The 13,516-nt window shown below is 44.1% G+C and overlaps 1 protein-coding gene across 7 annotated transcripts in view; it reads left to right on the forward strand.

Annotated features, from left to right (window-relative positions):
- LOC308113292 (rho GTPase-activating protein 12-like) overlaps positions 1–5,642 on the forward strand; it is a 45,500-nt gene extending 39,858 nt beyond the window's left edge. For all 7 annotated transcript variants that reach the window (XM_080469439.1, XM_080469441.1, XM_080469442.1 and 4 more), the window contains 9 exons: positions 394–495; positions 914–1,012; positions 1,453–1,555; positions 1,768–1,887; positions 2,240–2,338; positions 2,430–2,507; positions 2,594–2,728; positions 2,954–3,059; positions 4,221–5,642. In XM_080469439.1, the coding sequence (XP_080325565.1) occupies positions 394–495; positions 914–1,012; positions 1,453–1,555; positions 1,768–1,887; positions 2,240–2,338; positions 2,430–2,507; positions 2,594–2,728; positions 2,954–3,059; positions 4,221–4,395 (1,017 nt within the window). In that variant the 3' untranslated portion in view covers positions 4,396–5,642. The remainder of the gene's footprint in view (positions 1–393; positions 496–913; positions 1,013–1,452; positions 1,556–1,767; positions 1,888–2,239; positions 2,339–2,429; positions 2,508–2,593; positions 2,729–2,953; positions 3,060–4,220) is intronic.
- The last annotated feature ends 7,874 nt before the right edge of the window (positions 5,643–13,516 follow it).

Below are 13,516 nucleotides of genomic sequence, written 5' to 3' on the forward strand. Positions count from 1 at the left end.
CCACCCCACCCTCCGTGTGTCATCAGTCACATTAGAAACAATTCTGCCTCCGTCCTCACGGTCGATTATTAAACTCTGTTCTTTATTTTTTGAGCGATGCGATTTAATCAGAGTTGTTTTCTTGGTGTTGGTTAGATGGAGGTCTGCGGGAGTCCGGCGCTTTCTGTTTGCACAAACCGCATGAAACACCGAGGCAGGAGTCTAGCAAACCCTCATAACTGTGTTATTACACTTTATGTTTAATATCTCTCTGATGTACCATAACGTAATGAACCACGATCACATTAAATCGGCCCTTGTTGTTTCCTGCATGGTTCCATATTGAAGCACTTATAAATTATGAACTGACCTCTCCGTGCTAAACTCTGATTCCCTCTGTCTCCGCCCGTCCAGTTTGGGGGAAGTCAGTCCAAACCAGAGTTCACAGTCGACTTGAAGGGCGGCTCGGTGGAATGGGCCTCCAAAGACAAATCCAGCAAGAAGCACGTCATCGAGGTGAGAGAAATCAAATGTCAGCTCATTAGTGTAACTTCAATAATGGAATGAATGCAGTTGTTAATGTAACAACAAATCACATTCAATTCTTATTATGGTCCCTATACTCAGTTATGCCCCCCCTTCTATGCATGTATTTTACCAACTTTTAGCAAAAGAAATCCAAGGACCAATCGATTAAATTGTGAGAGCGATTAGGTCAAAGGTCAAGGTCACGGAAAGGTCAAAGGCCTATTTTCGTCACAACGCTGTCAATTCTAATCAGATTGATGTCAAACCAACGCCTAAATGTTCAGTTTTCAATTCCAAATAACTAAAATAGCTAATAAAAAAAAAGTTAATGTTAAATTATGAGTGATTATTGTTAGATGGGAATTGAAGGTGACGCTGACCGTCTCCTTGTGTCTCCTGACGGCAGCTGAAGACTCGACAGGGAACTGAGCTGCTGATCCAGTCAGAAAACGACAACGTCGTCTCCGACTGGTACCGAACGCTGCAGGACACCATCAGCACACATGTGAGTATCCCGAATGAGAGGAAACACTGTTATTCCCCATGGAGGAAGAGAGGCGTATTGATAAGTGACCCGAATACTGTAATGGGATTACAATTCTGTATTTTGTGGTCAATTACAACAACTTGACTTTAATGAAAACAATGAAGGTTGTTGGCTTCAACTTTGATTCAGTTTGACTTCACCTTCAGTCAAGTTGGAGTATTTATATTACAGCCACTCTTATCTTACTTCCTTTTGTTTATTGTGTGTGTGTGTGTGTGTGTGTGTGTGTGTGTGTGTGTGTGTGTGTGTGTGTGTGTGTGTGTGTGTGTGTGTGTGTGTGTGTGTGTGTGTGTGTGTGTGTGTGTGTGTGTGTGTGTGTGTGTGTGTGTGTGTGTGTGTGTGTGTGTGTGTGTGTGTGTGTGTGTGTGTGTGTGTGTGTGTGTGTGTGTGTTTGTCAGGCTTGGGAGTCAGACGAAGCCATCGAAGAGGACATGCCCGAGTCCCCCGGTGTGGAGAAACACGACAAAGAGAAAGAACACAGAGACTCCAAGAAAGGCAGAGGTGTGTGTGCTGCTCTTACACATGTTATACAAGTTATCTTTAAAAAGTAAGACACGTCAGACAACTCCCACTGGCAATAAATCACAAAACGAAAGTCCAAAGTTTCCCCTCCTATAAAACTCCGGCTCGTCCGTTTCGACCCGTCGCCATGTCGATCAGCGTGCTGCGCCGAGCGGTGGATAACGTCGTCCTGTCTCACCGTTCCTCCGCAGCCATGAAGACCTCCACCAGCATGGACGCCTCGGACAACAAGAAGACCCGGCATAAGCTGAAGAAGTTCCTCACCCGCCGGCCCACGCTGCAGGCCGTCAGAGACAAGGGATACATCAAAGGTTCGGAGCAGCCGCCGCGTTTTTGTTTTATCTACATGTTTATGCAGTGAATCCACGCACTGATAAAAGAAAAGAAAAAAACAACTGCAATCGAGGCATTTGTAGTATTTTACTGGATTAAAAAACAGTATCGTACAACTATATGTGGATAGAATAGCTGTTGCCTCATACACCTGTTTCTTTTCATAAAACTTTACAACCTGTTTATACTCATTCGTTAAGATAAGCCAGGATCATTTTGGTAATGATTTACTAGTAATGAAGATTCGTAGTTGTTGTTTTTTTTTATCATTCTTGGAATGGAAACGTTAACACACCATAAGAAGCCTCCGCTCTCGTCTTCCTCCATCAGATCAGGTCTTCGGCTGCAGTCTGGACGATTTGTGTCACAGGGAAAACAGCACGGTGCCCAGCTTCGTCAAAATGTGCATCGATCACGTGGAGAACAGCGGTGGGTCGCCTCGGGATTGATGTGAAACGACTGTAGTTTCTGGGTGGGTTTTTCGGATCGTTGTTAAACGTGTGGCCATCTCGCTCTGCAGGACTGAGTATAGACGGGCTTTACAGGGTGAGCGGCAACCTGGCCATCATTCAGAAGCTACGCTTCGCCGTCAATCACGGTAAGGAATCCCGAGTCGAATGGCGAGAGACCCGGTTTGAGTTCAAGATACTGAAAGCGTCGGTGTAACCGATCCTTTGTGTCCAGATGAGAAGGTGAACCTGGCTGAGGACAAGTGGGAGGACATCCATGTGACCACTGGCGCTTTAAAGATGTACTTCAGAGAGCTGCCCGAGCCGCTCTTCACCTACGCTCTCTTCCACGACTTTGTCAACGCCATCAGTACGTATTCATTCACGCGTTCACTCGGATCTACTGTGGGAAACCTTGCTACCCCGGACTATAATTCTTTTGAAAGTGTGACTGAATAAAGCTCCTGAATAATGAATGGAAGCAGCTTTAGCTGCACTTTTCTTTAAATTGCACCAGTGAAAAGCGAAGGAAACGGTTGCGGTACATGTGAGCCGATGATGATGACTTGAATAAAATGTGTTTCTCGTCCTGCAGAGATACCAGACAACAAGCAGCGGGTGGAAGCGATCAAAGATCTGGTCAGACAGCTGCCGAAGCCCAACCACGACACCATGCAGGCTCTCTTCAAACACCTCAGGAAGTGAGGAAAAAAAAAAAAAACACCCTCCACCTGTTTACACATGAATGTGGATCAACACAGAGAAAAGGGATTTGTGTCCGTGGTGATTGACAGTCGAGCTCTGCAGGAAAATGATGCAACCTTTAGTTCAGCTATTTCTCTTCCACAAATGAAAAATGTTTCATCCAGCTGGAACCTGGAGGTTTGAAAAGTTCACTGTTGGTCATGAGGAACATCAATATTATAATCCTGCTTCCTTCAAGTTGACTGCATTGTTGCAAAATGTTGAAAAATATCACTGCATGCAGATAAATAGATAATTACGATCATTTCTATTGAACCTTTAATGGTATTTTCAGATGCTAAACATTGGAAAACCTTTTAATTCTTCTCTAAACCTTCTCGACTGTCATAGCTCTGTCCATAGTGATGTGGCTCAGTCTTTCAGCGCAGTGAGGGTCAAACTCACTACCGGGCCCCCAGATGCTCCATTCTGGCCCTCCGGTTCACCTCGCTAAGCAAAACTTCTGATTTGTTGATTATTGCAGCAGCAGGTGAACTAAATAACATGAGCTCTGAAGTGGAACTGCGATGGGCAATCTGTGAAAAGCTGAAGGCCGAGAGGAGGAAGGCTTCAGCCAATATGAACCTTAAAATAAACGCTGACTGACAGGATTTCCAGGTTTTCTCTTAACTACAGTTAATTTAATGTCAACTTGTTCTTGATTTAGTCATTCCTCTGTGCACCAAAACAAAGCATTTCTTTACGCTCTCACGTCCCTGGCCCGGCCTCCTTCAGGTTCAGACTGAGCTGCGTGAGAAAACTGAACTGAAATGAATCGAAGGAGGAAAAATGAGAAAACGGCTAAAGCTAGTGTTAGCGTTCTGATGCTACAAGCGAAAATCGTTTTGTTACTCCGCCATAAAGACTGAGAAGGCAGCTCTCATTTATAGACTTTTCTTCCCCTTGAGCCTGTTTTTCCCTCTCAGGATCCTCGTGTTTTAAAAACTACAATCCAAATAATGTTTTTCACCCCAAAAAGAAAAGGATCTAAAGTACAGATATTACACACTAAGTTCTGTTATGTTGCTTTTCAGCAACAGTTACTTTAGTTTCATTCGGAAAAGCTCAACAGTTGAATTTGTAATCGAGTGGCTCTGCTTCTCTCCCGTTTCCTCCAGAGTGATCGACTTCGGGGAGGAGAACCGCATGAACACTCAGAGCGTCGCCATCGTGTTCGGCCCGACGCTGCTGCGGCCGGAAACCGAGGTGTGGAACATCGCGGTGCACATGGTCTATCAGAACCAGATCGTGGAGCTCATACTGAGCGAGAACGAGAAGATTTTTGGCAGGTAGACGACAAAAGGACGAGTCTCCTCCTGGTCCCCCACCCCCCACCCCTTGCGCTTGCTTTCCTTCCCTCGTGCAAGTAGCAGCTGCGGGTGTCCGGGGTCGCCCGTCAGGTGCAGCTACTCATCTCAAACCACCGGCTCCTCCAACTCTCCATCCTCTGGACCAAACGACGCCACAGACTCGCATCGTCTCAACCCAAACACAGACGACGAACTCGCGACCAAAAAAAATGTTTGACTCTCTTGCACTTTTCTGCGTCCGTTTTTTTTTTTTTCTTCATTTGTGCCACTTTACTGCAAAGCTGACGTCTTCCTGTCCCGACACTGGATCCCCCGAAACCGATCGGTCCGAGCAAAGCTGGACTGCCGAGACCAAGGGAGGAGCGACGGCGACTCGGCGAGGCTGAACGCCGCCAGTATTGAGGGTGAATGACGCTCCGCAAAAACCCAGTTTGTCGCCGTACTGTAAACACTTCGTTATGAACCACACTGGGGAAGCAAGAAAAGATGCTCACTCCACTGCCGGCCTGGCCTTGGATGTTTCTATGTACACACTAAGAGGTGAAACAAGCTAGAATAAGGGAAAGGTGAGATCAATCTTAATATTTCTATTACTTTTATGATTTTGAATTCCCCCCCCCCCCCCCCCCCCCCCCCCGTCTTCTCGCCACCATTTTCCAGGACCGAGGTCCTCAGAACACATAAAGAGGTTCGCACCACTCTGTATTATATCTGCACGCCCCCGTCTCAGCTGGACTTTTAGAACAAATCATCTCGCAGCGTTCAAAGCATCAACCTGGAAACAAGAAAAAAAACCAAACAAAACTACGGTACTCGGCTGTTTCTCTACCAGATTTGAACACGTGCGGGGCGAACACGCCTCCAAAGACCAAATCTGGATGTACAGTGTTTCTGTGAATGAGGGGTGGATGAATGGATGGATGAATGGATGACTGGACTTAATGATGATATTGTATAAATAGTAAATATAAAGTACTTATATGCCTGGAGTGTTAAAACGATGACGGGAGGGGAGGGGTCACTATTTTGTGATAACTATGTAACCAACAGACGGGAGGAAATGGTTCTAAAACAGGGATGCGGAGGATTACCCGAGTCTGTTGGCTGTATCAAACTGGAATAAAGACCTCGAATAAGAAATATCCCACAGTGGATTTTGTCGGAAGTCAAAACTGGATACTTCAGGAACAAAGTCTCTTATAATAAAACATTTACAATAACTGATATCTGAAAAGCGTGCTCCACACTTTTGTCTCCCCCCCTCTAAAGCAGCTCGCCTTCACTTCACGACCCCGACGACTTCGAGTTAAAAAAAAAAACTTTGTTAGTTGTGTCTTGAAGGAATACTTTGCTGTGCGTTCATCCGACCGGAGGGTGATTTGCAGCTTCACACACCAGTAAACATGTTGCAACAACTTGTCAACAAAACAGATTTTTAGCGCGGTGAGCAGGGATTATAGATTCTATTGTGTATTTTTCACTGAAATGTATCTTTTCGTCTGGAATAGTCTCGATAAAGATGTACTTAGGACACATACGAACAAGACCGGTTGGAGTATTTTTAAGGGTTTATGTCACCCTTTGTTTAGTAGTAACCTTTTTTCTGGTGGAAAAGGTTGCTTTGGAGAGAGAGAGAGAGAATCCATCCATCCATCTTGTTACAGATTTGAGAAAACTCCCATCTCCCCGTCTCTTTCAGGTAAGGCCTTTATACTTCATCTAAACCACACACTGCATCCATCTCCACAGCGGGGCGGCACAGGGGAGAGGAATTGGAGTGTCATGCCGTCTAAAAGCCTCACCAAAGAAAACCTTACACCAGTCATGAATAGAAACGCTCCGAAACTGCAGCAGCTGCTTTTCTCACTTCCAAGATGTTCACAGAAAGCGGTTTTGAAAAAGCTACATGATCCTCAACACGACTCCGTCCGAACTTTTTTTTTGGCGGGTGTCGCTTCAGATTTATTTAAATTCAATATGTTGAATAAATCCGAGTTCATTATCAGTTTGTGATTGTATTGAACTGATCCAATTGTTTTGGGATTACCTCCATCAAGCAGCTTTTCATGAGCCTTTATTATTTAGGAAATAAATAAATAAAAATCCTATTGATCCATTTCTGGGCCTTTTGTCAGCTTCCGCTCATCTCTCTTTAAAGAGAGCCTCAAAGAAGCTTCTCTCTCTAACTCTGCAACACTGGAAGCTTGTAATTTGACCCCAGCTTCATGTTCTTTGCCAATGCCGCATCTGTACCAGATAAAACCCAATGAAGAAATGAGCGTCTGGCATCATCTCATCGAGTCTTAACCCTTCATTAGGCCAGTGACTATATTTAAATCCCTCATTTCTTATATAACAGCAGTCTGTAGCCATTTTTGGTCGGCTTGATGCTTTTCCCTCCATGTTTATTTAAATAAACGGCACATGTCTGATTACTTTTTCTTTTACTTTGTGAAAATGATCTGCTAATGGAAATGTTCCACTTTCAAGTATTTTAACGAAAGTCTTCAGCAAACTCCCCGTCACAAGCTTGCGATGCTTGCTCATCCTCATTTGTTAGATATCCAACCCCCCCACATCATGTCATCAGAGTACACCAGGTGAACAGAAAAACTCTAGTTGTAACAGGATTTGTTGACGTTGCGTGAATCCAGCGCCTTGTTTGTGGATCCAACATGCAGCTCGGCGGCGCCGAGGCCTTAATTAAGTTGATGAATTATATAGTATATCTGTGGATCTTCCTGCTGATCAGCCACACCTGGAGGACAGACGACCTGCTCACAATTTATTATGCTTTTTTTCTTTTTTTTTGATCGCACCGCCGTGTTGTTTAGAGGGTTCAAACCCAAAACCCCTTTCTGTCTGCAGTCTCCAGTCCAAACTCAACGTGAAGCTGACGTCCATGATCAGCCTAAATCCCCCACAATCCCCCTACAAAATATTTCAAGCGGCAACGCATCGTTCTTGCATTTTCGTTCCGGAAGAGTTTTGCATTTACTCTGCAAACGCTTTGAAAACGATGTCCATTTCCACGGCAGTGGCAGAAGTTCTGGGAGCGGTGCAGTTGGCATGCCAGGCCACGAGTTGGCGCTGTTGTTTATTTCTGTTTCGAAATCACACAGGTTATGTTTACATGGAAACGAAGTCAGAGCATTTTAAAAAAAAAAATTTAAGTTCCATCTTGTTTCGAAAAGTTGTGTCTTCAGCGGCTCAGAGCAGCGTTGTCGTGTAAACGGGCAACAAAAAGTTTTCCGTTTTCACTTAAACGCTGTCGTGTGTAAACAGCAAATTCTCTTCCTTTTTAACTTTTTTTTTTATTTTTTGTGCATTTGTGTGTTTATGGTGTGTTCTTTCTGCTTTTACAGTTTTAATGTGTGATTCCTAGACAGGCTGAGATTAGGGCTGTTTTTTTTTTTTTTTATTGAGGCGTTGTGGGTTTTGTTCGAGATTAAATGGAGATTAAATATTGCCCATCAGACAGGAGTTTCTCTGTGATGGACCTCCAATGCCAGCCTGGAGAGGTTCCAGCCGTTTGCGGGCCATAAAGCGCTGATTGTTGATCTGCATCGATGTAGGCGTTTGCTGATAAAGTTGGTGAATTTGTGTCTAAATTAGTAAAGACCTCGCGAAATGACCTCCTCCAGCAAACAAACAGCTGGATGAGGCTCATGGAACAACCCGGCGCGCCTCTCTGCAGGCTGCACAGAAGACATCGTTGGGCCATTTTCGGTGAAATCAAGCTGATGCGGCTCCGCCGGAGGAAACGTTTAACGAGCTTCTCTTACATACAAGGACGGCGTCTGACGACCCAAACATTCCCTGCAATCTACCAGCAGCTGCGGCGAAGTACAATTTGGAGGTACTTACGCAGCCTTTGTGTTTGTTTTCACACTTTCGGCGCCCGCTGCGTTCTCAGCTCGCTGTCGATCACCGGGAGTGTGAGCGCGTTTCACCGTGAGGGCCAAAGTCGAAGAGCTGCTAATTGATTGAGCTCGGTCGGCGACCGCGATCAAAGTGGGGAAAATAAAACCACTCGTAGTACAGTGTTTTTCATCAACAATGTGGAGTTTTAAACAGAACTAAATCGGTGAGCGTGAGAAAGGCGGCGTAAGAGAAACGGACATTCAAAACAAAATTCACTTCAAGTTAACAAATGATGTTAAAAAAAATAATAATTCAAGTGAAAAATGTGTCGTTTTTGCATTTTTGCAAAAAAACGTCTGCACTCAAGTGGCAGAAATAATGAAGGGAAGTGTCGCCGGGCAAGCGGAGATCTGGTAGATCGCTGTAGCCCTACGACGACGCTAACGTTAACTGAAAACGATGATGTCATCACCGCACCTCTCAACCCGATAACCCCGTGACCCTCTGTGATGTCACTTAACGACAAGAACAACAACGGCGGGCATGACTTTCTTTCTTTCCCTCTTTCTCTCTTTGTTTCTTTCTTTTTCTTTCGTTCGTATGGAGCGGTGGGAACTGACAGAGCGATGGAACCAGCAGACGGCGATAATGCAACATTCAAAAGAAAACGATGGCGGACTACCTGCTCCCGGTCGGAGGCCCGGAAGCTACTGATGCAGTTTGCTTTAACAAAACGAGATGTTGGATTTGTTCATTTGTCCGTTTCTGCCGCCGTGTCGTCTTCTCCGTTTTATGTGTGTATATCTATGGTGGCGCCACAGCACCACCTGTAGGCCTGGCATATGTACTACCTGGGTAGTTTTCATGGTGTTGTGTGGCCGCAGGTGGAAACTTTTTAAGAACGACAGGGAGAAAAAAAAAAAAGATTTCTGAGAGTTTTGTTAAACGTTTGGATACAGATGTGCAGACGATTTTCTCAATTTTCCCTATAAATCACAACGTCATCAAGTTACTGCGAATCCGACACACTTCTGGAGGGCGATGTCCGTTGACCTTTCGAGTTTCGCCAGTTGGAAAGATCTTCCAGATTTATAAACATACAAACTTCTTTCTCTCTGTGAAAAGCTCCTAGAAATGACTGGGTTGTATTTGGTGCTATATAAATAAAATTGAATTGAATACAATCTTTAAATTATATTTAAACATCGTCAGTGGTGAGATGTTTGGACGTTCCTACCTACCTTTTTTTTTTTTTTTGTCTTCTTACTCCTGGTTCCTTGAGCAGCACACTGGATCCCATCAGCTTTTCACAATAAGTTCTAACATTGACAAATAGACCTTTGCAGACGGGTGCGATCAGAGGCGATGCTGACGGCGTCGTTTACAAACATCCTGCTAACAATCTGAGAACGAGAAGATGAACACTTGGTATCATGTTTTCCCCCGAAACACCCGAGTGTGTTGACTTTTCGTTCAGACGGCAGGAATCATCCCCGAGGAACGCCGTTCACATCCTCTCACTGCTTCAACGACTGTGGAAATAAGCGGGAAGCGGCGCTAATGAGAGCTCCGAGGCCGCGACGTCGTCGCCGCGAACTTGTTTGAAGTCGCAGGTTGGAAGGTGATTGTTCGTTCTGTCGTCGGCGCGAGGAAACTGTCAGTGACGCTTTGGTCTCTTGTTTGAAATGACAAACGAGGAGAGTCTCTTTTGGTCTGGGAGTTGTGAAACAAGCTTTTACACTCTTAAGTTTCTGCTACAAAGCAACTGAATCGACCGTTTGTCTCTGTGTTATAGCTGCTTTATGACAGAGTGGAGCTGCTCCATTGAAGGGATGCAGCAGCGCATTATGTAATAATGGTGTAATATATATTACTGTAATACATTTTCAAGTCATTATGTAATAACGCCGCATTTTGTAATAAAATTCTTGAACACATTTTCTAATAAAATTTGCCACATTTTGTAATAACTTGTTACATACTTTTTTTTTTTTTTTTAAGAAAAATGTAATAATTTGCATTAATTTTGTTCGATTTATATATTTTCTTCCCTGTGACTGGACGACCTGCCCAGGGTGTATCCTGCCCTCGCCTATAGTAAGCTGAGATCAGCTCTGTCACCCCGCGACCCTGACCAGGTGATGTGTGTTAAAATAATAAATAAAATTGGCGCACTATATAATTTTTGCTCTTTATCCATATACATAGTTCTATGCTTGATAATGAGAATTTATTTATTTTATTTTTTTTAGAGTCAGATGGACTAGAATTTTATGTCACCCTTTACTTTTGCTCATGTCCTGCCGACAGAGCGATATTGGAACGCGGGGCTCTAAATCAGGATTGTCACTGGTAGATTTTTAAAGTTACAAGCCAATCAGTATTTCCAGCTGACATTTCTATTTTCTTGAAGAAGTGAAGCCAGATTGTAAAGTGCCACTGAGCGCATTTAATCATTCAACCCGCATTTTGTAACAACTGTTGCAATATGTAACAAGTTATTACAAAATGCGGTGTTATTGCATGAGTTTATTACATTATTACATATTGCGCCATTATTACGTAACACGGCACTACAGGCAGTTTGAACCAATGGAAGACTCACTGCCCATCTTCTAAACTTACCTCTGGTCACAATCCCCACCTCCAAAAGACAACACGCTCGCCAATTAGTCTGAAAACTTCCCAGTTGTCAGCAGTTTTCTGTTCTGAGAAGTTTCACGTGCGACGGTCTGAGAAGACGTATTGTTGAAAGAAAGAAAACAAGAAACGATGCATTGTTTGTTATGAAGTGTCGCACAGTGGTGCTGGAGCTGCACTCACTTCTGTTCACAGTGTTGGGGCTTTTCCTGAGGTGTTGATCTAAAGCGTCATCAAGCTGGTGCCTCGTCGGAAGCCTGCTTTACATCTCCCGGAGGCTCGGTGAGGAGTTTTCAAGTGAAAACTGAAAACTTTCTCTGCGTCACGGAGGAAATTATCACTGCTTTTTCACATTTTGCGACACAGTTTTAAATGCAATTTTCTCCAATCGATTGACTTTTTCTCCCCCTCTGTGTTATCATACTGTCATCGTTGTGTTGAACGCTTCATAAATCAACTTGACTGTACGGGATTGAGCTCAGAGGGTTGCTGAAAAAGAAGACGGATTAAGAACCTTTCTAGATTAATGAGAACGTGTGTGTGTGTGTGTGTGTGTGTGTGTGTGTGTGTGTGTGTGTGTGTGTGTGTGTGTGTGTGTGTGTGTGTGTGTGTGTGTGTGTGTGTGTGTGTGTGTGTGTGTGTGTGTGTGTGTGTGTGTGTGTGTGTGTGTGTGTGTGTGTGTGTTTTTTTCAATAAAAGCTATTAAATTGATGTTTAAATCTGATAAGAGTAAAAAAGGTTAGTTTCCTGACTTGCATGTCTGCCCCCAGTGGTCACAGAAGTTATTGCAGGTTGAGATAACCCGACATTAACTGTTCTGCTTGGGAAAACTTTCTGCGTGCGCTGTAAATTTCCTTTCGAAAGCCACGTGGCGGTCTGCAGGGTCCCACGAAGAGCACCTTCATCCTTTATCCCGGCGAGCAGCTTCTGCTGAGCGTGCACGCTCTTTTTTTAGGCCTGTCCTACTTCAAATTGCTCCAGTTCCAGAGTCACACTTCAGAGCCGGGGGTCAGGGCGGCCACGCCCCCCCGGCTGCCACGTCTCCCTGAAAGGCCACGTTTAACCTGAATTAACTCGCGGAGCAAGAAAACTTCATCTAGTTTTCAGAGGCGTGTATTTGCATTAAAGGACATTCGCTGCACTTACGCGGTGATGAAACAGAGAGCATTTGGTAACCGTGGTAACGGTCAGGTTCATTAGTCGCTCTAAATTGTCTGTGGATGTGATTGTGAGTCTGTGTGAATTGGATTTACTGTGTAAATACAACATTAGACTCGATTAAAAATGAGTTTTCAGGCCACACGCTCATTCACATATCTGCTTCAGCAAAGCGTTTGTCGATTAAATTAGGGAGATTAAATTTACACAGCTCTTTTCACAGATAAATATCAATTATTTAATAACTTATGTTAAAAATCAGAGGTTTTTTTTATACTCTTTGGGTCTGGCGGGGTCCTCGAGGGTCATAGCATTCAAATGTAGCATGGAGATACTAAAAGCATGAAAAGTCACGTGTGTCGAACCAAACACTCATTTTAAATACTTTGCATGTTTTTCACGATTTGGATTCATAAATAAACAAATTAACATTTTTCATTTAAAATTTCACATAATGTCCCAACTTGTTTTTGAATAATCTAGAAAAGTAATGTTTTATCTTGATTATTCAAACAAATGAGCCAAAAACCGAGGACTTAAAGCGCATATATTTTTGACTGAAAATATTATTTGAAGTTATCTTGAAATTAAAAAAATTAAAAAAAAATTAAAAATGTAATTTTTTCTTTTTTCCTGTTTTTTTTTTTTTTTTTTCATTTCGAATGTAAGTATTCAGTTACAGCCTGAACACTCACACACGATCAGCATGTTTAAAAACAACCGAATCCATTCACATAGTCTCATGATTTCACTTCTTCACAGTTCATGAGAAACACTGAACAGGAACCAGTGGAAACCGCTTCATCAGCTTTATTTAAAGTTCAGCGAACGCCGACCTTGCGGACTGAACGACAAAGTCACCGTCAGTGTTGGAGCGACTGTCTTATCAGTGGAGGTTCACGCCGCCGCCGCCGCCGGTCCGCCGCCACAGAGCGGCGGCCCCCTCGGGCCCCCCGAGCCGGCCTCCGTCGTTAGCGGCCACCCGGAGGCGCCGCTTGTGGCTCCCGCTGATAAGGCCGAGCGGATATCTGCAGCCGTCCACTCCAACTCCTCCACACGCACTTCAGATTTAATCTTTTAATTCGTGGCGGCAGCGCCGACGGTCGCTGGGAAAATATTCGGGATGTTCCTGGGAAATACACGGCAGCGGCGCTCGGAGTCACTGCAAGTGCTACTTTTTGAAAACGCTGCTACTCCACATGCACACGACTGGTGTAGTCAACAGTTCTTCTGCACATGCTCAGTAGACGCGACAATAACGGCAAGGTTTTCCTCCAGAGTGTCTTGACCCCCCCCCAGTCCATTTTCTTCGGGGACTTGCTGGTTTTATAGTATTTTATTTGACAGTCACCTGGAATAACAATCCAACTTCATCATCTGTCCATCCGAATGTCCGTGTACTTCTTTTCTTAATGTTTAGAACATATTTTTCCCTGCACGCA

Source organism: Lipophrys pholis (genome assembly GCF_963383615.2).
Source record: "Lipophrys pholis genome assembly, chromosome: 1".
Lineage (NCBI taxonomy): Eukaryota > Metazoa > Chordata > Actinopteri > Blenniiformes > Blenniidae > Lipophrys > Lipophrys pholis.